This window comes from Electrona antarctica, assembly GCF_951216825.1.
Source record: "Electrona antarctica genome assembly, chromosome: 4".
In the NCBI taxonomy this organism is placed as follows: Eukaryota; Metazoa; Chordata; class Actinopteri; order Myctophiformes; family Myctophidae; genus Electrona; species Electrona antarctica.
The window spans coordinates 8,997,781-9,024,286 of NC_136809.1; the positions used below are offsets into that span (position 1 = coordinate 8,997,781).

Genomic DNA, 26,506 nt, shown 5'->3' on the forward strand with positions numbered 1-26,506 from the left:
TTTCTTCCTGACAGCAGAGATACAGTATAGGATGTGTTCAATTGTTTTGTTTGTTTGTTCTTTGTATTTTGTCATCTTGTCTGTTTGTTTACTTGTTTTGTATATTTGTTTGGTTGATTTGGTTGTTTTTCGCTCTCTCTTGTTTTGGTAAAATGTGTATACATTGTATTGTGTCTGGGACCCCCTCGAAAATGAGATAATAAAGAATTTCATATAGCATAGTCCCCCTGGCACGACATATTTTCAGATGGGGTGCACGGCAAAAAAACATTTTACTTTGGTGGTCCTTGACATGAAAAGGTTTGGCTTATTCAACAGTCTATCAACATGATAGTCAGGTTGGAAACAGTGTGAAACCGTGTTTATGTGACTTAATAATCTGCCATGACCATTCTTAATGGTTTTTCTCCCCTCACAGTCCAAACGGTGACAGATTGAGAAGCCGCGTGGAAATGCTGTCATTGTGTGGGGGCCATATTGATTTGTCAATGTTCCATTTCATATCAGGAAAGTTCCTCAGCGGCGATGCACTGAAGGTACAGATATGTTTGGTCACTTTAACACTGATTTATGCTTTGTTCTACAAAATAAATGAGGCTTTAAAGTGAACGTTAGAGATTAGAGATTAAACCTTTTCATAGATTTCATATTTGTTATCTTGTGTTTTTGTCCCTGCTTTGTTTCGTTAGAGGAAGCGAGAGGTTCAACGTCGGTCCTCCTCAAAGAAGGACTATGTTATGTGAGTCAACTTTTATTTATTTTTATAGCATATTTTCCCATTTCCCAACAGAACTCTAGGGTTCATTTGATTCATAATTAACTCCACTGTTGCCTGGATCAACATATTTTCAGATGGGGGTCGGCGGCCAATTACATATAATCTTGGGGGTCCTTGACATGAAAATGTTTGAGAACGACTGACAGAAACATAGGGTTTTTCAGAAAACTGTCAGGATTTAGAAGGCATTTGTAGAATCGTCCTCAGGTCTAAATGGGTTAATGAAGTAATGTGTTAATGTGCATGAACTCCTGCTGATTCATGTGCCCTTAACGTAAAATGTTACTAGCTTATTTGTGTTGTGTTCTTGCTATATTTTTCTTTTCTCTGCAGCGGCTGCTTCAAGTGTGGTCAGTTGTTTGCAAGGACACAGTATGACAAACTACGGAAGAAGCCTTACTGTCCCAGTTGTCAGGGTAGGTCAAAAAGTGGACAATGATTCCAAATAACTCTGCATTCTCAATTACAGTACAAACACATACAGAATGATTTGTTTGTTTTTAACATAATTCAAAATTGTATACAAGATCTTTACTTTAAAATTCAATCCTTTTGTCTATCATGTTGCAATATTATGTAACATTGCCGTTTCTACCTTCTGAGACATTCCTTCGTGACACAGGGCAATTTGACCTTTAACTACTATTCCCCGCTGACATACATTGCAAACAGCTGCAAAAACACACCTTTTCCAAATGATATTAAACCCTACCCTTGACCGTGATCCCCCCAAGGGTCTGTACTTGGCCCACTGTTGTTTTGCGATGTGCTGTGAGCTTGTCAATCGGCCATTTCTGCAGAATATTCATCTATTTTCGTCAAATCTTCGTGGTTAATGTGGTTAAAGCACCTGCAGTATAGCAACAATAACACATTCAGTACAAGAGTGAAGACCATATTATATTATGTTTATTTATTTGACATGGACATCAATCACATTGGACAAACCAGATGTATTGCTTAAAGTGAGTCAATATTAAGTATTAGTTGTCACAAGACCAAGACAACTTGCACTTTGCATTTGAGTGCCCATGTATTCAAACTTGAATGAAAAATAATTATATTTTGAGTGCAACATTATATCTACTTATTATTCAATGTACTGTATACACATTGAATGAACGGATTGCATGAGTACTTAATTGGTGAATACATTTGACAAACATTTGTGTTGTGGACTGTACAGTGTGAGTATGACATGGAAATGGCTAGACACAAGGTCCTCATGATAACATCTGCCTTTTGTAATGATCCCAACAGCCTTGAAAACGAAGCAGCGCTCGCTGATGCATTCCAGAAAGGTAATGGTTCTCATTAGGTTTTATGCATGATGTTCAAAAATGAAGAACAAATATGTTACGCATGTGATCCAGTGTTGATTTCGTCGACTAAAATTAAGACTACCTTTTTTCACTGACGAAAACTAAATGGAAACTAAAACTAAGCTATGATGACTAAAACTAAGATTAAATATACTGACAATTTCGTCAACAAAATAAAAAGTAATTTTACACTTGCTGAAAATAGCAGATCTACAAGCTCACAACGCGTCGCGCTGTGACGCGTTGTAAGCTTGCAGGTCTGCTATTTTCAGCAAGTGTAAAAACGATGGCATCAAGGCCCAACAAAATACATTTTAGTCGACTAAATCAACTAGATTTAGTCGACTGAAATCTTATGATATTTAGTCGACTAAAACTAGACTACCGGTAATACTAAAACATTCCAACTATTTAAGAGACTGTCTATGACTAAAACTAAAATCAAAATTTGCTGCCAAAAACAACACTGATGTGATCTCCAAATGGGCACAGTCAAAAGGAAACGTATCTCCTCATATTTTGAGGCACATGTCAGTGCCTTATAAATTGTGCGAACAGAGCCAATCTACAAGTTCACACGGCAATCACATCGTTGATCAGCTATTTTTGAAAAATACTGGAAAACGTGAAATGTGAAATGCGTTACGTAAATATCATCCACTTGATTTTCAGATCAAGGTACCGTCAGAGAATTCCACCAGGAAGAAAGACCGTCCCCAGCATGAGGAGCAGACACAACTAGGACCAGAGGTATAGCAGCTATAATCCTCTCCCCGTTGGGAATCATATGTGCCATTTGACAGGATATAATGGTGATTTGACACTTGGTGAAGCTCGGGCCATTGCAATAACAGGGGGAGGGTCATATCTGAATGAATGAATGACAAAAAAAACTAAATCTAGCTTGACAGGCATACACAGTTTGGTTTATTGTGCTTAAAACAAATAATGACATCAGTAATACTTTCCCCATGCAACGTGTTGTGAGCAGCTGGTGGTTCAGCTATTTTATATACTTTTTGGGAGACACGCTCATACAATGTAGTATAAAATTGGCCTATAATTTATCAAAAACTTTAAAAAGAACCTTAAAAAAGTACGTAATTTATTCTAATTGTTATTGCAATTTACGAGCTGCGTTCGCTTCCCGCGTTCGCGCGTCTTACTTGTTAAATAAGCTGGTCCTATTTCTATCTACTCACTGTGTGATTCTGAGTGCTGTGGAGCCTGTGGACAGTTCAGAAACCTTCCTACAAAGAGCTCATCGATGGGGATTCCAAACTATTGGAAACTACTGTGTTTCTCCTCCTGAAAAGTTAGCATGTTGACATAAAAGCCATATTTCTTGCATTATTTCTTGTTTTATTGTTTGAACTCTTGGTTTCAAATGACTAAACCTGCTTACTAATTACGTCATTGGTCGTCAGATTTCTGAACTGTCCACAGCCCGCCCACCTCTGAGACACGGAGCAAGTAGACAAAACACGGTATCATCTTATATAATTCGTGAAGGACCCGTTAACGATAATGGGGAATAAGGGAATAATGCGCCCCTCCCACTCCTCTCTCTCTCTCTCTGCTATAGTGGCTTCCTTGGGAGCATTGTGTGACTTGTCATAACACAGTGAATTGTGGGCAGTGTGTAAACTGCAAGCCTGGACTTCTGGACTGGCCTCTTGCCCATGATCGCATTTGCAAGAAACGTAAATGCATGTGTCCCATTCGCAAGGTAGACAGAAAGAGATCATCAGTCGTTTGTTGGTTACTTGCATTCCCAAACTAACCAAAACCAAACTTGTGTGTTCTCTATGGTATAATACAGCCCTGGAAGGGGCAACCAGGGACAGCAGACAGTGCCTAATCAACCCCTCCGAGGGCCCTGGCGGCGCTACACCAAATCAAAAGGGCCCCATGCACGCGTCTGACAATCAAGAATTACACTTTTTTCGCGTTCACATGCCCAGTGAATGAACGTGCGTGCGTTCAGCGCACCGCCAGCACGGTCGCTGCTGCGCTGCTCCCATAGAGTTATAAGGCTGCTCCCCAGCACTCTCATCTGCTATTTTTGAATCTCCTCCCTCCGAGTGGTTAAGAAACTGTTGGACGACCAAAAACACTAGCTGGTGTTGCTGTGAGAATGGCCGTCTTAGCGGCTGGAAACAGTACAGAGGCCTTTTGTCTGGTGTAACCCTATGGTTCATATATTCAACACAGGAACACATACAGTACAAGCACAACACCTGATGCTCCACTCACATCCCCAAACCTCAGTACACTGGCAGCCTTTTATAGTCAGCTGAACTGATTGAATATGGACTGTACCATTCTACAGGGGTGTTTGAACATTCAATACATACATAAACATACAATAAATATATAACCTTAAGCCATACAAATATTAGAAGTCTCTGAACTTACACCATAATTACTTCACACTACAACATAAATAAGCAATCACAACAGCACGTCATAACACCCCTTTCTTTACTGAATCAGCTGTGTGGCCAGCTCAGCTAACCAGGAAACAATGCATTCAACAATAAATTAATGGCTGTGCAAAATACGCTGTGCAAGTTACTGCCAATATACTGTGCAAAATAAGTAACAGAGAACCACTCTGTTACAGTTGCGTTACATTGAAATCGGTGACCTATAAATATGGTTTTGACGGAACAGCTGTACCTAGGCTATTTGAAATAGTCTCGCACACGGCCTTGCAAACTGCCCTGCCCTGGGGTGTAATCTCCACTAAATTCTATTGTGAATCCGGGCCTGACAGCACTAGACCCACAGCGTAGTGACGTTCCCCGTCCCCAAAGTGCCTCTGCTGCCCGGGTCTGGTCCGTCTGAATACTCCAATGTCACCCTTCTGGGTGGCAGTGGGGACCCCACTGCTTCCTGACGCGGGTGGTGGGTCCACCCCACGTGGCGGAGAAGATGTGCCTACGTAACTTCTTCGGGTTCCAGAGGAGGGCCCCAGGCTTCCTTCGGGCCAGGTCGCACATTTTCCATGGGTCTGTTTTTTTAACCATTCTTTGTCTGGCCCGTCCCCCGAGACCACTTTGCCATGGGAGACCCTACCAGGAGCACTAGGCTCCAGACAACACAGCTCCCGGGTTCATTGTTTTTTGGGGTGCTTTAAAATTCATTATCGTAACATACATACCAGTAATACTCTATTAATTTACTATTATTGTTCATGCATTATTCACCTATACATTTCTATTACAATACACCCTGAGTTGCTTGCGGCTACATGGCTATTTCATATGTGCAAAGTCTGATCTGTCGATGTGAAATGTGTAAATATATCATCCACTTGATTTTCAGATCAAGGTACCGTCAAAGAATTCCACCAGGAAGAAAGGCCGTCCCCAGCATGAGAAGCAGACACAACTAGGACCAGAGGTAGCAGCTATAATCCTCTCCCCGTTGGGAATCATATGTGCCATTTTTTTTTTTTTTTACTTTTGTTTTTGTGGCTTTCGCCTTTATTTTATATTTTTGTATGGAGGGACAGACAGTAGGCTGACAGGAAATGGGGAGAGAGATGGGGGGTGACATGCAGTAAAGGCCGTCGGGATCGGGAGTCGAACCCGCAGCACACTGCCAGGCTGGTTTACCAGCCAAGGTGCCTGGACCACTGAGCCACGGCCCAGGCCATATGTGCCATTTGACAGGATATAATGGTGATTTGACACTTGGTGAAGCTCGGGCCATTGCAATAACGGGGAGGGTCATATCTGAATGAATGAATGACAAAAAACTAAATCTAGCTTGACAGATAATGACATCAGTAATACTTTCACCATGCAACGTGTTATTTTATATACTTTTTGGGAGACACGCTCATACAATGAAGTATAAAATTGGGCTATCAAAAACTAAAATTTGTTCTGCCTGACAGCGATGATATGATTCTTGTATGGCACCATAATTTGGGGGAAAATGTCTCTGATCATGTCCTTCCTTTTTCCGTTTTAGCATAAGAAGCCACGTAAGTATCGAATCTGTGGCACCTGCCAGGCATGCCTGCTCAAGACAGACTGTGGCACTTGTGATTTCTGTAAAGACAAGTTCAAGTTTGGAGGCAGTAATAGGATGAAGCAGAAGTGTCGTCTGCGTCAATGCCACAGACAGGCAAGGGTAGGTGATCCCGATGCAAACTCAGTTGTACAATTATGGATGACATAACTTTATGATGTGGTTGTTTAACCACTTAAGCCCTATTTACTTAGGCTAGATCTGCTATTTTCCCTTTTTTTATATATTTTAAAATAATAATAATTGTTTAATGTTTTTAAAGATTCTTGCCTATAATGGAATGCCCAAAAATAGGGAAATCAGGTTTAATAAATAAATAATAACAGCAGCTTCAGAGAACAAATGGGATGGTATCAGAATTAGTTTTCAAAGCAGTCGGCATCATTTCTTATAGTGCTGATTTTCTCCGCCATTCAAGCCTATTCAATGAATTTAGATCTCACCAGACGTATCAGAAGATCTCCGATCATCTTGCTACTTGAGACTGAGACATGAGACATTATATCGCATAGATATTCACTTTATGTAGACTTGGATAGTATTTTAAATATAGCACTTCATGTAGACTTAGATAGTATTTTAAACAGACTTATAGCATGTTACGTAGACAGCACTAGAATTGCATTTTATGTAGTCATAGCACTTTATAGTACACAGGTATAATATATAATATAGTATAGTATATATAGTTTACATAGATACTCCACTGTTACGTTCTTAGCTTACGCATGTTTCATGATAACTACTTTTTATATATGTGATGTATGCCATGCTTTTTGTTATTGCTTAATGTAAATCGCTCTGGATTAAGAGCGTCTGCTAAATGCCTAAATTGTAAATGTATTCATGTTTGACAGACAGGCTTGTTGCCCCGAATTCAGTGGGGCCAGGCTGCTCACGGGATGGTTGGAGACAGAAGAAACACAGACAGAGATGCAGAAACGCATTCTGGAGAACTGGAGAGTTTTCCAATTGTAAGGACAACAAGAACACTCGCCCCAAAACACGCTTGCCCTGGGTCAAATCCTCGGAACGGTCGCCACCAGATATTCCTCAACGTAACCTCAGTAAAACTGCCTAAACCTAACCTTATTCCTCAACGTAACCTCAGTAAAACTGCCTAAACATAACCTTATTCCTAATCATAAACTCAGTAAAACTATCAACTCATTTCAATGAGAATGCGGGCGGAGTTGTGGACAAACTTTTTTTTTAAGAAATCTTCATGTCAATCTTCAACCTCGGTATAACAATTACAAGAATACAAGGACCGCTGTGGGGCGAGTGGTCCCCGAAAGAAATGGGGGCGAGTGTGTTTTGGGGCAAGCCTTCCGGTTACCATTGTAAGTGCCTGCTATCAGTTCTCTTGTCTCTCAGTCTACTCTAGAGGAACAAAACTAATTGTGTAAATGTTGTCACTTTTGAATAGGGCCAGGCTGATCACAGATTAATCACAGAAAATCATTCTGGACAACTAGAGGAAAAGAGTTTTCCCATTGTAAGTATGCTGCTATATGGTACAATGGTACATTATTCATTTGGAGAGTTTTCAACTCAGTTCTCGAAATAAACTAGGGTTGCTGTGGTGTTCGGTGTTACATGGTGTGCAGGCATGCACTGACTACGTCACTTCATGGGTGCCGATAGGCGCTCAAAAGTGCGGGAACAAATTATTATTAATATTTTTTATAGACCCTTCTGACCCCTCCTCCGGCGCGTGTCCGGCATGTGTCACTTGCCCACCATTTACTGCTTTGTTGCTGTGATTTGAAGTGGGTGCACCAAACAAATTTCTGTTGTATTCTGTGTACAATGACAATACACCTCTTATCTTATTAAAATGTTTTAATTCAATAATATTTGATTCATTTCATAGATAAAATGTATTCAATTAATTTTGCTGTGGCACTCACATTCTACTAGGCGTGTTATCAATACTTTTACACGGCTTGGTTGAATGCTATTTTCACTATTTTAAAATGTTTTTAAAATAGTAAAAAAAAAAAGCCAAACATGTTTAGGCATAAGGGCAGCGCAGGTGCATGCCGAGTAGGACACCTGCTGGTGGTGCCGGTACTGCATACAAACTGTAGTTCTATAGCTGTAGGTATAGGCCAGGGTATGCTATCCAGATTCCAGTGTCACCATCCGGCATATAGGTTATTATGAGTTTGTCCGTTGTTGGTAAAAATCTAACCCTCCACATCGTGACAACCTTGGGATTAAACAAAGAGAGTGTGAATTTGCTAATTTGTGTTGCTTTCTCATTGTTTTAATTGGGCCAGGCTGCTCACCTTGGTGAGGTTGGAGACAGAATGAACACAGACAGAGTTGCAGAAAATCCTTGTTTAAAACAAGAGGAAATGAGTTTCATGGTAATTGCGATTCATGGTACATTATTCAGTTGGAGTTTTTGCATCAGTTGTCATGTTTGATAAACAAAGCTAATGCGAATTTATGTGCTAATTTTCCTCACTTTTGAATAGGGCCAGGCTGATCACGGCATGCAAGAGGGTCCCATTGTAAGTGCTGGTAAACAAAGCTAATGGGAAAAATGGTTCTCAAAGTTTCCGATGTCTGTTCTGGTCTCAGAAAGCCATCTTTTTCATGGAATGGAACCTCTATCTTAACTCAATAAGACCTGAGGCCGAGCCATCTAAATCAATAGTTCTCGCACTTTCAAGATCGTTCAGAAATGGCAGATATAAAGCTCGCATCGCTGTGAGCTATTGTGTGCCATTTTTTGATTGGGTTTTATGCAAATCTTTTTACTTTATTGTGATACCATTACAAAGTCATATTTTTTTATCTTGTAATTCATGTTCATTTTCCATTTGTTCCTTATTTATTGCTATGCTTATATTTTGTACACGTCATTGCTGAAAATTATGCTAAACTTTTCTCGCTTTTGAATCATTACAGAGGACCTTCAGTGTGGCCGAGGACGGAGTCAGATTGACCACAGACAGAGCTACACAATGTCATTCTGTAAAACTAGAGGAAAAGAGTTTTCCTATTGTAAGTGCCTTGTTATGTCGTTGGCTGTTGGGCAGGAAGCTCCTATCCATATTTAATTTTTTTATTATTTTCGTAAATGAACGCCCTGCTTGATCATAGTACAGCGGCACACACACGCATCAAAAGTAGCAGATCTACACGTCGTGTTTTGAGCTTGGCGATCTGCTACTTTTGTTTTTTTTATTTGAATCCTGCAAAGTAACAGCTGGACAAATGAGGTTTCCACTCGCGACAGAGACGATATGGTACATTATTCAGATGGAGAGTTTTCACATCAGTTCCCTTGATGAACAAAGCTAACGTGAATTTCTGTGTTCATTTTCTCCCTTTTGAATAGGGCCAGGCTGATCACGGGATGCAAGAGGGTCCCATTGTAAGTGCCCTCCTTTACATGGCTCATTATACAGTTGGAAAGTTTTCAGATCGGTTTTCTGGATAAACAAAAATAAAGTGCATTTCTCTGTTACTTTTCTCGCTTTTGAATAGGGCCAGGCTGATCACGGGATGCAAGAGGGTCCCATTGTAAGTGCCCTCCTTTACATGGCTCATTATACAGTTGGAAGGTTTTCACATCGGTTCTTTGGATAAACAAAAATAATGTGCATTTCTCTTCTTCTCTCGCTTTTGAATCCGTCGCAGATCAGCGAGATCCGCAGCTTGGCCGAGAGCTGTGCCGGGATCGGGCCGGACGCGGTGGACGAGCACCTGCTGGCGCTCCTGTGGACGTTGCACGCTGCCACGTTACCCCAGCTCTGGACCGCCATCTTGGTGGAGAAGGGTCCTCAACTGCAGATCATCCAGTGTGCCAGACAGTCCAGCATGGCTGACACCGTGGTGCTGATAGACCCAGGCTTTTGCTACCAGGTGACCGTCCAGAAGCAGCCGCTGCCACTCACCCACCCTCTGTACGGCGACCACCCATCACACCTGGACTCTGCGACTGCGGTGGTGAGCCTCCTACTCGGCTTGGAGAAGTACAGCGTGTGCCAGCAGGCTCTGGCCTTTTCAGAGAAACCATCCCACAATAGGCTCGTTATGTCGGAACGGGCGTCAGCGGCATGCGACTTGCTGGTTACGGGGAAGGCGGGGAGCTGTGTTAACTGCAAAGCCTTATGGGGCTAATCGGATCGTTAACATACAGTATGAAACCTACTGTCCATATTCTAACCTCCAGGAAAACAGAGTAGAACAGAGATCTACAAACTTGCAACATGGCGTGTTGTGAGCTTCTAAATCCGCTATATTCGGCAAACATGTTTGGTACAGAGGGGAACCTGGGGGATTAATGTGGTCAGTAAAGTACAGTAGCTTCCTGGGATGGTTCAGCGGTGACTTCGATTTCCCAGGAGTGCCCCGGGGCACCAGTAAATGTGTTTCATTGTTCTTGTTTGCATTATTTGTATATAATGAGTTTGGAATTGTTGTGGGGTTTTATGTGTTTTTTGACAAGTGCAATGTTCTGATTTCCCATTGATGTTGTAGTGTGTTGTGTTAAGTTAAGTTTAAAGATCCACATTAATTCTTAGAACAGCCGTTGTCATGGCTCTTCTTTCACGTGACCCAGACCTCAGATCCTTACGTTGGTGCACATGGTGTGGAAGCCCCTTCCAGGATGGATATAAGAAGATCATGATGCTTAGAGCGCCATCGAAAAATAGAGCGACAAACAACGCGCTGGAAGGAAATGTAGTATAGAACACTCATCACCAAATTACCACCGCTGAAGTGCCCTTGAGCAAGGCATTGAACCACTACCATGAAATGTTCTATGAGCAGGGCCTGGCTGTAAACAAGTATCTGATGCTTAGTCCAGTTACCCTGGGTAAATATAGTAACTTTGCTTTACTTTGCTTTGCCCTCCTCCCACACTGTTAGACAGTTGTATGGATTTTGATATTGCTTCTCTCCCTAAATGTTTGAACATTAATTAGGCTATATAACTCACCTGATCTTGCCCTGGAGATGTGGGGCTCTATTTTCATCCACGCTAAACCCCTTATCACCAAACTACTTTGCCTTTTTTTTTAATTATTATTATTTTGAAAAATATTGGCTATTTTAACTTTTAATGTTTTTTAAATAGTAAAAAAGGCAAAGAAGTTTAGGGATAAGGGGTTTAGCATGGATGAAAATGGAACCTGTGGGCTTTGATCTTTTAATTGCTCTCACAAGCTCTGCCAAAGTGAATCTATCACCTGTGTCTTCCCTCCTGTCTCTAAATACACCATTGGTAGTGATTCATACTGTAGTGATTAAAATCAAATCAAATCAAACTTTATTTATATAGCACATTTAAAACAGAAGCTGACCAAAGTGCTGTATAGGCTGAAACGAGCAGAGTATCACCAGTGCCCATCGGCGCACAGACAAAAAGAACATAATTAAAAACACAGGCAAATAGGACATAATTAAAATAATATGATCAAGTACAATTAAATACCAAAGAGAAAAGGTGTGTTTTCAGTAGAGATTTGAAAACATCGAAGGACTGGGCAGATGGTATGGGGAGAGGTAGAATAAATGGTTAATTAATACAGCACTTTACAGATATTATGCATTACTTTCACCCACAGGCGGCAGAAACCATGCAACACACCAACCAGCACATCAGGAGCAATTACACTACACTTCAACACTAACTCTGGGGGAGCCCGGGTATGAACTGGCGACCTTGCGGTTACCATCCAGCCACTCTACCCCCTGAGCCACTGCCGCAGGTTGTTCCAGAGTGCGGGGGTGGCGGCAGCAAAAGAACAGTCGCCCCTAGTCTTTTTGTTGGTTGTACGGACAGTTAATAGTGACTGACCAATTGATCTTCTCCTTTTCCCTTACTCTTGTCAAATTGTCTGAGCTCCAGTATGGATGGACCTTTGCAAATGCTTATTGTACAGTATACTGCTGGTTCCTTCTCTGATGTTAGAAGTGGGTAATCCCACTCCTCCCATTCACATTGCAGTTCCATAAATCATATCAATATAAAACAGATTAAAACATAAACACTAGCTGACCACAGGGTTCCCAGGTCATGAAATTCCTGGAAATATTTTGAATTTAGAAAAAAGAATTCCAGTCCTAGAAAAGAATGTATCAAAGGTCCTAGAAAGATATTTGGCTATGCATTGTTTTTGGCAATTTATTTTGATAAGTCGTTTTTTTCTGCTGAACGGCCTGCATGGTTGCCTATTGTGTACTGGACAAGGCAAAGATAATTGATCTACAAGCTCACAACATGCTGTAGTGTGATCCAATGGGGTTAGCAAATATTTGGCACACAATTTGGAATGGAATTATACCATTCTATATGCTTTATTGTTGCTACACTGCCTGTCTTTGGGCATTGCACATTGATTGATTGATTGATTGATTGATTGATTGATTAACAGTTTGCAGAATTACAGTACATTTGAAGTACAACTCAATACTAAAACTGTTAACTGTGAGTGGACGACACCATAAAGCATTACACTTGTTTACAATAGGGCCCACCACTTTCAATTCATCAAAACATTTAGAGACGTACGAATATACACTTCTATATAGCCAAAAGCAGGAAATCATCATAGAGGAGGTAAAAAGGGAAAAAAATATATACAGTGAGGGGGAAAGGGGTGGGAGTAAGACTCATTGTTGCGCTGAATGATTGTTATTATACCGGTATGCAGGTATATGCCTGGAAATGGGGTTAAATATTCTCGAAAAGTTTTGGAAATTCATCGATAAAAATGTGTGGGAACCCTGTGACCAGTAAAAAATAATTTAGGCCTATAAATTAATTTAGACTAAGCTAGGTTATTCCTTCACCAATAGGCCTTACAGGTTAAATAAAAAAGTCCTTGCTTTAAAACACGTTTTACAAAAATGTGGTATTAATTATATAGTCTGTAGGCTATATTTTGTATTTCATTATGTCTAGGGTGACCAGATCCAAACTGTTCATTTGAGGGACAGAAGTATCACTTAATTGTGTGGGACCAGTGGAACGGGATTGTGTTAGCAACTTATTACTTAATGCTTTGATGTCATATTCCACCATAGGCCTATTGTCTATCATTTTGTTATTAAACCCCTCTGGTGTAATTTTGTTGATATGATAATTTTGGTCATGGGTGGTATGGCTGACTTGGTACTGTAGCCTAGATAAACAACAGCACAACAAATGACAAAGCTCCTGTTATGTTTAATTTTTTTAACCGATGTTGTTACTCAAAGGCAAAGGAAGACCGTGCTGTTGCAGGTAGTACATAGATCAGTGAGTTAGGTCAATATGGCTACATTAACTGGAGGTTGTGGGTTCAAACCCCACTCAAGTCTTTACTTTCAAGACCGATTTCTAGAAGAACAACTTCAAAGATAAAGAAAGCAGCATGATTTGACTGGTACCAATGGTGCAGTGGGCTAGTCAAATGGGACACAACAGGATACCTTGATGGTTCAAACAAGTGTTGGGTTTGTAAATAAACAATGATGTGTGAGCATTAGTAGCGTGGTTATTTGATGTGCCAAAATCTGCCATTTACCCCCATTATAAATTCAAAAGTACTATATTTCTAAAACTATGAAACATTTCAAAGATTCCTTTTCAGGCAAACATGTCCACCGTAAGATGAACCTAAATAGGTTTGAATGGGGTTTCTAGGTAGGACTAGTAGCATGCCAAAGTTTGTGCTATTGCCATTGAGAATGCATTGGGCCTTTAAGTTAAATAACTCAAAAGCTACAAAACATTTCAAAGTAAAAAGTTCCAGCATGTGTCTCCACAGTAAGCCGACTTGTAAAAAGTGTGAATGGAGTTTCTAGGTGAAAGTGATTTTTTTGACGTGCCAAAATCTGCCATTGAGCCCCATTATACATTTCTCAAATTTGAAATCAGTATATTTCTAAAATTATGAAACATTTCAAAGATTCCTTTTCAGGCAAACATGTCCACCGTAAGATGAACCTAAATAGGTTTGAATGGGGTTTCTAGGTGTAAGTATGTAGGAGTAGTAGCATGCCAAAGTTTGTGCTCTTGCCATTGAGAATGCATTGGGCGTTACAAGTTAAACTAGAAAAAGTGGCACAGGTCTCCACCAGGAGGATGTTTTGTGTGTGTGTGTGTGTGTGTGTGTGTGTGTGTGTGTGTGTGTGTGTGTGTGTGTGTGTGTGTGTGTGTGTGTGTGTGTGTGTGTGTGTGTTGTGTGTTTGTGTGTGTGTGACGCGGCTTGGCCTGTTGTAGCGCCACCATGAGGCTGATTTGAAAACTGTCAAGTGGCATTTCTTCCTCAGCCTAGTGGGAATATGCATGCACAGTTTCACCGCAATCGGATGCTGCGTTGAGTAATTGTGGCAATTTGTACAAAACGGGTACAAAGCGGGCTACTCCTGAAAGGTTTAGAAGCCAATCGTAGTCAATGAAGGTGGATTATGAGAAATCAAACAAACGCGTATTGATCACATGACTATGGAGAGCATGTGTACCGATTTGCGTGAAATTTGGATAAAATCTGAAGGAGTAATATTAGAAAATGTGTTTTACATATGTCGGCCTCCTGGTGGCGCTATAAAGAGCAGATGTGAAAAATTCCAGGCAAAGGTTTTTCCTTGGCCTCTAGGGAGTTGGCATACAAAGTTATCCACAGATCTGTGCAGTTAGAGGTAAAAACACTTTTCGGCCAGTTATAGCGCCACCATGAGGCTGAGTTGAAAATGTTCACGTGGCATTTCTTCCTCTGCCTAGTGGGAATGTGCGTGCACAATTTCACGGAAATCACACGATGTGTCCATGATTTGCAGCATTTTGTTTGAAACTGAGCACTCATGCAAACTTTGAAAGCCAATCTTAGCCAATCTGGATGGAGTCTGAGAAATCTGAAAGACCCGTTTCGTTGAATGGCTCTAGAGAGACTGTGTACTAATTTGCGTGAGGTTTGGACAAAATCTGTAGGTGTACTGTCCAAAAACTTGTTTTGCACAAAGCGGCCTCCTGGTGGCGCTATAACAGGCCGTTCTGGAAATTCTGGGGCAGAGGTTCATCGTTGGCATCCAGGGAGTGTGTGTGCAAAATTTGACATGGACCGGGTTAACGGTGCCGGAGATTAGCTGTTCACAGACGGACGGGGACACACACACACGGACGGACGTACGGACACACGGACGGACGGAGTGCAAAACATACTCTCTCCCCATGCCTTCGGCCTGGTGGAGACAATAACTCAGAAACTACAAAACATTTCAAAGTAAAAAGTTCCAGCATGTGTCTCCACAAAATGCTGACTTATAAAAAGTGTGAATGGAGTTTCTAGGTGAAAGTGATTTTTGACGTGCCATATAGCTGCCTTTGAGCCCCATTATACATTTCTCAAATTTGAAAGCACTATATTTCTAAAACTATGAAATATTAAAAAAAAATCCTTTTCAGTTAAACATGTCCACCGTAAGATGAACCTAAATAGGTTTGAATGGGGTTTCTAGGTGCAAGTATGTAGGAGTAGTAGCATGCCAAAGTTTGTGCTATTGCTATTCAGAATGCATTGGGCGTTTAAGTTATTATAACTCAGAAACTGCAAAACATTTAAAAGTAAAACGTTCCAGCATCAAATTTGGGACTTGAACCTGTGACCTCCAGATTCCCAGGCAGGCTCTTTACCCAGTGAGGCAATGTGCTGTTGTGTACAAAAAGTAGATAATGACAGAAATGCCAGAGTCTTGTTTCCATTGTGATTCATAAACATTCAAACCTCTAGAATATGGGATATTTCTCATGTTATTGTCTCCACCAGGCCGAAGGCATGGGGAGAGAGTATGTTTTGTTGTCTCCACCAGGCCGAAGGCATGGGGAGAGACAGGCCGAAGGCATGGTGAGAGAGTATGTTTTGTTGTCTCCACCAGGCCGAAGGCATGGTGAGAGAGTATGTTTTGTTGTCTCCACCAGGCCGAAGGCATGGGGAGAGAGTATGTTTTGTTGTCTCCACCAGGCCGAAGGCATGGGGAGAGAGTATGTTTGTCTCCACCAGGCCGAAGGCATGGGGAGAGAGTATGTTTTGTTGTCTCCACCAGGCCGAAGGCATGGGGAGAGAGTATGTTTTGTTGTCTCCACCAGGCCGAAGGCATGGGGAGAGAGTATGTTTTGTTGTCTCCACCAGGCCGAAGGCATGGGGAGAGAGTATGTTTTGCACTCCGTCCGTCCGTCCGTCTGTGTGTGTCCGTCCGTCCGTCCGTCCGTCCGTCCGTCCGTCCGTCCGTCCGTCCGTCTGTGAACAGCTAATCTCCGGCACCGTTAGCCCGGTCGATGCCAAATTTTGAGCTCACACTCCCTGGATGCCAACCCTGAACCTCTGCCCCAAAATTTCCAGAACGGCCTGTTATAGCGCCACCAGGAGGCCGCTTTGTGCAAAACAAGTTTTTGGACAGTACACCTACAGATTTTGTCCAAACATCACGCAAATTGGTACACAGTCTCTCTAGAGCCATTCAACGAAACAGGTCTTTCAGATTTCTCAGACTCCATCCTGATTGGCTAAGATTGGCTTCCAAAGTTCGCAGGAGTGCTCAGTTTCAAACAAAATGCTGCAAATCATGAACACATCGTGTGATTTCCGTGAAATTGTGCACGCACATTCCCACTAGGCCGAGGAAGAAATGCCAAATGAACATTTTGAACTCAGCCTCATGGTGGCGCTATAACTGGCCAAAAAGTGTTTTTACCTCTAACTGCACGGATCTGTGGATAACTTTGTATGCCAACTCCCTAGAGGCCAAGGAAAAACCTTTGCCTGGAATTTTTCACATCTGCTCTTTATAGCGCCACCAGGAGGCCGACATATGTAAAACACATTTTCTAATATTACTCCTTCAGATTTTACATGCTCTTCATAGTCATGTGATCAAGACGGCTTTGTTTGATTTCTCATAATCCACCCTCATTGGCTACGATTGGCTTCTAAACTTTTCAGGAGTAGCCCGCTTTGTACCCGTTTTGTACAAATCGTCACAACTACTCCACGCAGCGTCCGATTGTGGTGAAACTGTGCATGCATATTCCCACTAGGCTTTGGAAGAAATGCCACTTGACAGTTTTCAAATCAGCCTCATGGTGGCGCTACAACAGGCCAAGCCGCGTCACACACACACACACACACACACACACACACACACACACACACACACACACACACACACACACACACACACACACACACTTATATTGCTCCTAAACATTTTGCCAAACATCACACACACACTCCTATCCTCCTGGTGGAGACCTGTGCCCAGAAGGGCACTTTTTCTAGTTTTAACAATACATCTTGCAGGAAAAGAGACAACAAGAAAGCTTTACAACAGAAAGCCAACTGTTAATTAGGAGACTAACTATTAGGGCATTTGAACACTGATGCCCGCCAGTCACAATGTGGGACAGTCCCGGACAGGGTCTCAATTTGAACACTGATGCCTGCTAGTCACAATGTGGGACAGTCCCGGACAGGGTCTCAATTTGAACACTGATGCCTGCTAGTCACAATGTGGGACAGGGTCTCAATTTGAACACTGATGCCAGCCAGTCACAATGTGGGACAGGGTCTCAATTTGAACACTGCATGCCTGTCAGTCACAATGTGGGACAGGGTCTCAATTTGTGGGATGCCTGAAAAGTCTTGGAAATGAGGGAGTCTGTCCCACACAAAGGGGGACATCTGGTCACCCTAATTATGTCTGCTCTTTTTTTTAAATATATAAATTACAGTATTAGCTACTATTAATATGTGTTAATAGTAACAATGACAAACCTAGCGTCACCATGGGGCCACGGATAGGAGGATATTCTTTATGCTACATTTTTCATATACAAACATAAATTTGCCAAAACTACACCAATCTTTCCCCACTTTATCTTGGAACTTCAGAATGCTCCTCAGGTCTTTGGCCCTATAAAGAACAACAAAAATTAGAAAAACTGCTACACATTTTATTTCCCGAACCCTGATATTATTGTTGTATTATTTACTGTTTTATTTATTTTCTGTTCTTGTTGTCTTTGCTGTGTTTTTTCTACCTGAATTGTTTGTATTATATTTCTAGGGGAAAAAAGCAGTTGACAAACTGGTTCACACCCTATGGTTCACACACTCACAGTGTGTTGTGTTGCAACAATTTATATGATTATTCTCTCGCGTTAGCCTGCAGGAGGCAATATTGCAACAGGACAGGTACATTTTGGCTCGCGAGACTTAAGTAGCAGATGCAATCATGCAACAAATCTAAATACTTTAGGGAAGTAGGAACTACAAGGAAGTAATTCCAACAGACAGTACGTTTTTTGACCACTGTAACACGAGCTGTTCCGCTTCTATTTGTTGCTCCTCGTTTAGACTTTTAATACGCATTCATTCGCATTCATTCGGATTCATTAATCTTATTCGTTATAATGGCTTTACAAACACTGATCAGGTCTGTGGTCAAGGAGCGTCTCTGCGCGGCCGCCGAGGAGATCTGCGGGGCCGTGGAGACACTGCTGACAGAGCACCGGGACGAGGCGGCGGCACGTTGCAAAGCAGAGATTGAGCGCCAGCGCGCTTTACTGGATTTACTTTTAAAGTTAAAACCACCTCGCATCAAACTACACCGAGCAGGTAGGCTACAAACTCAAACAGTCACTATATACACCAGTCGTTCTCAATGGTTAGTTAGTGTTGTTTTTAGGTTCAACAGGACCTCGACCTCGTCATAATAAGTTAACCATCATGGTCATAAATCCATAACTCATAAACCGTGTACAATCTGTAGGCTGAACTTGGGTTGCACTGCACTGCCATCTATTGGCCACAGGTATATTAGCTGGCCTTACAGTGGCCTGCTTTCTGGAGCTTGTTCTCCAAAAGACTTCTCCAAACGTAATTATTCTTCTAATAATGATTTGACATGTGACACTTTGCCTCAGTGTGAGTAGTGTTTGGCCTAAAGGCAAAAACTGTTAACTGATGCAGATCCTTGATGTCTTTTTATTTTTATTTTATAATTATTCAACTTGTTACACAGACTGTCGTGATCAAAATGAAGAACAAAAGTATGTACAATACTGGACAGATCTTCTAAAATGTAATGGCAGGATTGCAAATTGCAATCCTGCCATTACATTTGCAATAAACATTAGTTTGCACATCCATCACACCACTACCACAGTTTGTACTTTGTACTTCTGTTGGCCACTGTGCAGCTAAACTGGAATGGTCGGGGGTTCAGTGCCTTGCTCAAGGGCACTACATCGGTGATGCATCAGGTTGTGAGACTCTAGATGAGCTGTTTTCCTGTTTGACAATGTTGTACAACAAAATATAATATATAAGTTTTAATCAGACTAATCAATTGAGTTGTTTATAAAGATTCTTTTCAGTGTCTATTCTTTTAAACTTTGAAAAGTAATCTATAGAATAATCGCTATTACAGCCCTAGATATACAAAAAAAAATCACACTTGAAGTGAGGTGAGATAAAGATAAAGATAAAGAAAACTTTATTGTCCATTACATTTACATAAAATGGAAATTTGTCTTTGGCACACCGGCAGTCAGTTACAACAATAAAACATTACAAAAAATACACAGGTGCATTAAGATACTATATAAAAATGCATTCACATTAACATAACAGTGATCATGAGCAGTGGCGATTAGACTATTTAAACATTTTCTTATTTAAAATGTCCACAGCAGTTGGCACAAACGAAGTTTTGTAACCCTTCTTTTTTGCTAACTTTGCCCTAAGCCTCCTGGCCGATGGCAACAAGTCAAATTCAGAGTAAAGAGGGTGGGTAGAATCATTGTAAATCTGAATTGCTTTTTTGGTTATGGAGCGGTTGTATATGTCCTGAAGTTGCAATTGTTTATCTGATCTTACTTGCCTGGTTGACTACCTGGGTGAGCTTGTTTTTATCTCTAACTGAGAGATTCCCAAACCAGGACACGATATTAAAAGTGAGAACACTCTCAGTGAGTGATCTATAGACCATGGTCAGGGTGTGTTTACTGTTATCGTCATACATCATCATACATCACATTCCATGCTCAGCCAATCAAATCATCTCAATTTGGTACACATAAACACACATTCTCATCCAATCAAAAATAATCATCTCAAATTTGGTACACACAAATCTTAGCTGGGCATAGCCCTAAAAAAATTAAACACTTGAGTCGACAAAGCAAATCAGTGACATTGCTTCCTCTCTCTCTCCTCTCTTCTAGATCTCACACTCATCCCTGGTTATGAAGAGCTTAGCGAGGAACACCAGGAGAGGAACCCCAGTCTGGTCCAGCAGGAAGAACCGGAACCTCCAGAGCTTAGCGAGGAACAGCAGGAGAGAGACCCCAGTCTGGTCCAGCAGGAAGAACCAGAACCTCCAGAGCTTAGCGAGGAACAGCAGGAGAGAGACCCCAGTCTGGTCCAGCAGGAAGAACCGGAACCTCCGGAGCTTAGCGAGGAACAACAGCAGGCATGGATTCTCAGTCGCTACGACTGATTTCAGTCATTTGGATTCCATAGAAGCCCAGCGTGTCGTCTGTGAAGGCATGCTGCGCACCGAAAAAAGCCGATCTACAAGCTCACAACACGTCGTGTTGTGAGCTTGTAGATCGGCTTTTTCCCGATCATTAGTCATTTTAAGATGAAAGAGAATTTGAAGTGATCAAACCAGCAATAGAATACAAGTTTAGAAGCATCTTCCAGAAACATGAATGGTTCTCAGAAATGTCATGAAAGCAACTATTAATGAATGCCTCAAATCTGTGATTTCTTCAGTTGGCCCAAAGGGGCTAAAACATCATTACATATTTTTTTCCAGTATTGAGATTTTATTTTTTTGCTTCATTCCATGAGCAGGAGAGGAACCCCAGTCTGGTCCACGAAGAGCTAGAGCCACCCGAGCTTTTAGAGGAGCAGCAGGTGCTTCTTCAAACACCAGAGGAGGAGGAGGAGGAGGAGGAGGACGACGACGACGACGACGACGACGACGATGATGGGTTCACACCCACATTGACATTAATAGATCCCGCAACACTCTATATGGAGAAGTGGGCCGATCACCTTTCAGGTAACAAACAAACACTGTATTAGTAGGAGACTAATCTAAAAATCGCAATCGTGTGAAGTGAGGGGCGCTAATATATTAGAGTCTAAATCATGAGTCATGTTGATTAGGTGATGTAATGTTGATGTAAAACAAACGGTTACAAACAAACGGTTACAAACTGTCACAAACATTAAACGCCATTAACAATAAAGAGACAATATGACGTAAATGACACATTATGATGTACATTTTCCCTTCATTGTCAATGCGTTTACAAAACAAACATTGAACTAAAGACAAACATTAAACCTGTGTATAGGAGGGGCTAGTGCCGCTCAAAAATCGCAATCGTGTGAAGTGAAGGGCGCTCTTATCATCATTATACATCATCCTACACCACGATCAGCTGAGCACATTCCGTGCTCAAACGGACAGACAGACGGACACACAGACAGATAGACATGGACACATATACACACAAAGCTGTGCATAGGAGGGTAAGGCCCTCAAAAACATCGGTGAATAAGCATGGGAGGATCAAGGATGCACAGTATGATACCTATCCCAATATATCACAGAACACATAAATTGAACACCGCACATATTTCCCACTGTGGAATGATTGGTATATAATATGACAGTCTCCAAAATGAGGATGATGCCTAATATATCGGGGTTTGAATTTCAGTGCACGATTGCGGCGATTCCCACACACATTACAGTGATGTTAATAATATAGCCAGTCAACGTGAATGCAATAGTATGTATTGGCTGGTTTCACTGGGACAGAAGATGGTCTTCAAAAGATTATTATACCAAAAGAAACAAAACGATTATAACAAAATAAACTAGGGGAATCCTTTTGGAGGTGCACGACACTGGAGGTTCCGGTCGTGTGTTCCGGCCGCCTGATAACATAAAGTTATTATTTCCACTCCGAGCCGGATCAGAAACCTGAAAATGGTATTGATCCCAGGCTACATTTCTATAGGTACATCATATTTTTAATATATAATGTAATAAGAAAGCCAAGGGTGTAATATTCAACATGGATAATATGATCTTGTTCCCCCAACTCTACCCTAACATTACTGTAATAGAATGTTTAACATTATCCAAATTTAACTTGCATTATCCCAATATATCACAGAACACATAAATTGAACACCGCACAGATTTCCCACTGTGGAATGATTGGTATATGTGGAATGAGGATGATGTCTAATATATCGGGGTTTGAATTTCAGTGCACGATTGCGGCGATTCCCACACACATTACAGTGATGTTAATAATATAGCCAGTCAACGTGAATGCAATAGTATGTATTGGCTGGTTTCACTGGGACAGAAGATGGTCTTTCCTCATGTACTCTCTCCCCCTTTCCAAAGTCATTAGACTGTATGCCTCTCTCTCTCTCTTCACGAGTCTATGAGCATCCCTCCCCTCCTAACGGGCCACAATGTGACACACAGTGGGCTGGTAGATCGGCTGTATTCACTCTTTTAAAAGGCTAGTACAACAACGTAAAATACACATAAGAAAAACTTTAAGAAAAACATATATCGATATATCTTCGCTGATATACAAGATCACGTGTCACTTTGTGTCGCTTGTACATCTGCTGTTTTTTTTCCCTTCACATTTTTGAAAGTGTTATTTAACACAAATCTTCTCTTCTGGGGGTCCCTGGCACAAAACGTTTTAGGATGGCGGTCCATGGCCAAATATATATATATATATATATCAATTTGGGGGTCCTTGGCACAAAACATGTAGGAACTATTGATTTAGAAGGCATTTGTAGACACATTTCATAATGTTGTTGTTTTTGCTCTCTTCAATGTGGTCAAGGTGAATCCATGGACGGAGAACAGCACCAACAGATCCTCCAAATGTTTGAAGAGGACAGCAGTGACAACGATTTTCCAGGATTCACATCCTCAGGTATGGAGGAGGATACATAGTAGTATTATTAGAAATGGAACGGAAAGCAAAGTAAATAAATAATAATAATCAGGTATATTTTAGTTGATATTTATTATAACCACTTAAACCCTCTAGTCTAGAATGAATAAACTGGACCTGATTTGGCTCTAACTTGGACCTCTTTTTTCCGTCCAGAACATTAACCTCGCTTCACCAAACTTTCCACAACGGAGGAAAGCCCGGTATTTGTTCCAAATTGGTCTGTGTGATCCGTTTAAGGTCTAGAAAAAAGGGGAAAAAGAATCTTATCCCCACATAATGTGAATCAATTAATTTAAGGCCTATTCATACTCCAGCTTTAGGTGATAAGGTGACCACCGAAACGGTGGTTAGTAAAAAGTCGCTCACCACCGCACCGTGACATCATGTTGTAGTTGGTGGTGGACCTTATCACCTAAACCTGTAGTAGAGTATGAATAGGCCTTTAGTTTCACTAGTCACGCCACAAGTTAGAATAAATGATGGACATACCAAAAGATTATTATACCAAAAGAAACAAAACGATTATAACAAAATAAACTAGGGGAATCCTTTTGGAGGTGCACGACACTGGAGGTTCCGGTCGTGTGTTCCGGCCGCCTGATAACATAAAGTTATTATTTCCATTTCCGGATCAGAAACCTGAAATGGTATTGATCCCAGGCTACATTTCTATAGGTACATCATATTTTGAATATCTAATGTAATAAGAAAGCCAAGGGTGTAATATTCAACATGGATAATATGATCTTGTTCCCCCAACTCTACCCTAACATTACTGTAATAGAATGTTTGACATTATCCAAATTTAACATTTTAAAATGTGTTCACACTTGCAAGCATATATAAATGTTTGAGCCACTAGGTGGTGGTACAAACCCTGTTATATGGAACATTGGCCGCCCAAGCTCTAAGAAGTTACAGCAGGCGCCCGTGTCAAGTTGTGTTCTCACGTTATTGACTGATACGAATCCATTTCTAGTTTCAGCTAGCACTGATTTATGTTAGTCTCGGTGAGGCAATAGCATTTATAAAGGACATTGTTGCTGTGCTTTATGGAAGCGAAACAAACTTTTTATTTGCCAATGGGTTCCCAGATTGTCAAAGTTGTGACTGGCAGTGTTCTTTGAACATACTGCACATTGTTCACCATCCAACCTTTAAGTTTTCTATTAAAACTGGTTGATTTATAGAATTGGCTTATTCAAATGTATAATGGAATATGTAAATCTCATCGTAGACCAGGTAGCTAGCTACATATTGTATTGTCTTATAAGTGAGATATGCACACACCCATAAGCTTGTGTTGTTGATGGAAGTAGCAGGTTTCAGGGTTACATTGATATTCATCACCTGCGTGCTTATTGTGGCATAACCGTTTTTTGAGCATGTCGTCGTGTACACTACTGTACGTTTCCCTTAATACATCCATGGCACTACAGCAGACACACACACACACACACACACCCAGACACACACACACACACACACACACACACACACACACACACACACACACACACACACACACACACACACACACACCCAGACACACACACACACACACACACACACACACACACACACACACACACACACACACACACACACACACACACACCCAGACACACACACACACACACACACACAGCGACCTGTACGTCCACTCAATGCTCTACTGAGCAATTACAGACCAGGAAAAAGATTGTACTCCGCCCGTCATTATTGATTGATTGATGTAACCACTGAAATATGATAGGGAACGCTAACTCAATTGCACCACTCAGTGGCTGTGGTTTTGCAACTAGTTTTTATTTTTGAGGGGCGCTAGCCCCAAAATAGTGTAAACACAAACATATATAAACACAAACATTGGAGACAAAAGTGGACGCAATTTTTGATTGGCCAGAATGAGATGATGTATGATGAAGTATGATGATAAGAGCGCCCCTCACTTCACACAGGTGTGATTTTTTTTTTTTTTTTTATGGCTCTGTAGTATTAAATTATGATGATTATGTTAGGCTACATTGTGGGTGATAATATAGTTCAATGGCTTAAAATTTCCCTCCAAACACAAAACGAAGGACACACTGAACATTTAAATGGTTTACTCTCATTTCCTCTTTTGCCTAGACTTCCTGCAGCTTCCTGTGCGTAACGAGAAGGCGTCCCTTGAACACCAGAAGATGAACCCCGGCCTGGAGGAACGAGAGCCTCCACAGATTACAGACAAACAGAAGAGGAACCCCGACCTGGAGGAACGAGAGCCTCCACAGATCAAAGACAAACAGAAGGAGCCGCTTCAAAACCCAGAGCTGGCTACATGCGGCTCAACGATTAGAGTAGTACTGAAACGTTTACACTCTAACGAACACAGAGATCTCCTAGCCAGCACCTCAGTAGTAGTACTGAAACGTTTACACTCTAACGAACACAGAGATCTCCTAGCCAGCACCTCAGCTGAACACATGGACACACAGGCTGATATACAGGCTGAGGACTGTGAAGCATCACAACCAACTAGTGACGTACGGCTCCGTTCGTCGACATGTTTTCAATCCGATACAGAAGACGGTCAAAAATCAAACGAGTCACGTGTGGAAGGACAAACATTGCCTTCGAGCAATACGCTCCCCCAGGACCCGACGTCTTCACCCGTGAGTCTTCACACAGGGAAGGAAAAACCGTTCATTTGTGAAGAATGTGGTGCCAGCTTTAGTCAAAGTATACGCCTCAAGTCTCACATGATTATCCATACAGGGGAAAAACCCTTTACCTGTACAGTTTGTGGCTTTGCCTTTAGTCGAAAATCTGCTCTGAAGACACACATGAGAACTCACACAGCTGACAAACCCTTTAGTTGTGCAGAATGTGGCGCCAGGTTTCGTCAAAGGGGATGCCTTAAGCATCACATGGCGATCCATACGGGGGAAAAGCCCTACACGTGTACAATCTGTGGCAAAGGCTGGGCTTACATGGCCGATATGAGAACACACATGAGGAGGCACACGGGTGAGAAACCCTATACTTGTTCGGTTTGTGGTAAAGCATACAGTCGGCAGGATGAGATGAAAGCACACATAAGGACCCACACAGGAGAGAAACCCTTTAGTTGTACTCTTTGTGACAAACGATTTAATCAACAGATAAGTCTTGACAGACACATAAGGACCCATACGGGTCTGAAACCCTATATTTGCACAATTTGCTACAGGCAATTCAGTCAGAATGTGCATATGAAGACACACATGCGGACCCATACGTCTGAGAAACCCTATGCTTGTGAAATTTGTGACCGAAAATTTGGTCAGACTTCACATCTGAAAAGACACATGA

At 41.5% G+C, this 26,506-nt stretch overlaps 1 protein-coding gene and 1 long non-coding RNA gene across 8 annotated transcripts in view; both read left to right on the forward strand.

The window, feature by feature from the left end:
- The window catches only part of LOC306922407 (uncharacterized protein), a 107,785-nt gene extending 95,621 nt beyond the window's left edge, over nucleotides 1–12,164 (forward strand). For 3 of the 7 annotated variants that reach the window (XM_079499979.1, XM_079499976.1, XM_079499978.1), the window contains exons 5-19: nucleotides 419–536; nucleotides 690–739; nucleotides 1,112–1,194; nucleotides 2,039–2,079; nucleotides 2,773–2,850; nucleotides 5,431–5,508; nucleotides 6,085–6,246; nucleotides 7,002–7,118; nucleotides 7,574–7,642; nucleotides 8,430–8,519; nucleotides 8,631–8,666; nucleotides 9,067–9,162; nucleotides 9,500–9,535; nucleotides 9,649–9,684; nucleotides 9,802–10,684. In XM_079499979.1, the coding sequence (XP_079356105.1) occupies nucleotides 419–536; nucleotides 690–739; nucleotides 1,112–1,194; nucleotides 2,039–2,079; nucleotides 2,773–2,850; nucleotides 5,431–5,508; nucleotides 6,085–6,246; nucleotides 7,002–7,118; nucleotides 7,574–7,642; nucleotides 8,430–8,519; nucleotides 8,631–8,666; nucleotides 9,067–9,162; nucleotides 9,500–9,535; nucleotides 9,649–9,684; nucleotides 9,802–10,284 (1,573 nt within the window). In that variant the 3' untranslated portion in view covers nucleotides 10,285–10,684. Of the gene's footprint in view, nucleotides 1–418; nucleotides 537–689; nucleotides 740–1,111; nucleotides 1,195–2,038; nucleotides 2,080–2,772; nucleotides 2,851–5,430; nucleotides 5,509–6,084; nucleotides 6,247–7,001; nucleotides 7,119–7,573; nucleotides 7,643–8,429; nucleotides 8,520–8,630; nucleotides 8,667–9,066; nucleotides 9,163–9,499; nucleotides 9,536–9,648; nucleotides 9,685–9,801; nucleotides 10,685–11,735 lie in introns of those variants that run through there. The other 4 variants (XM_079499981.1, XM_079499982.1, XM_079499977.1 and 1 more) reach the window with 4 other exon arrangements.
- An 8,973-nt stretch (nucleotides 12,165–21,137) lies between these two features.
- Nucleotides 21,138–25,346, forward strand: LOC306921863. Its single transcript, XR_013789848.1, has 3 exons — nucleotides 21,138–21,222; nucleotides 23,054–23,146; nucleotides 25,304–25,346. It is a non-coding gene; the product is annotated as an uncharacterized lncRNA (long non-coding RNA).
- Nucleotides 25,347–26,506: the final 1,160 nt, after the last annotated feature.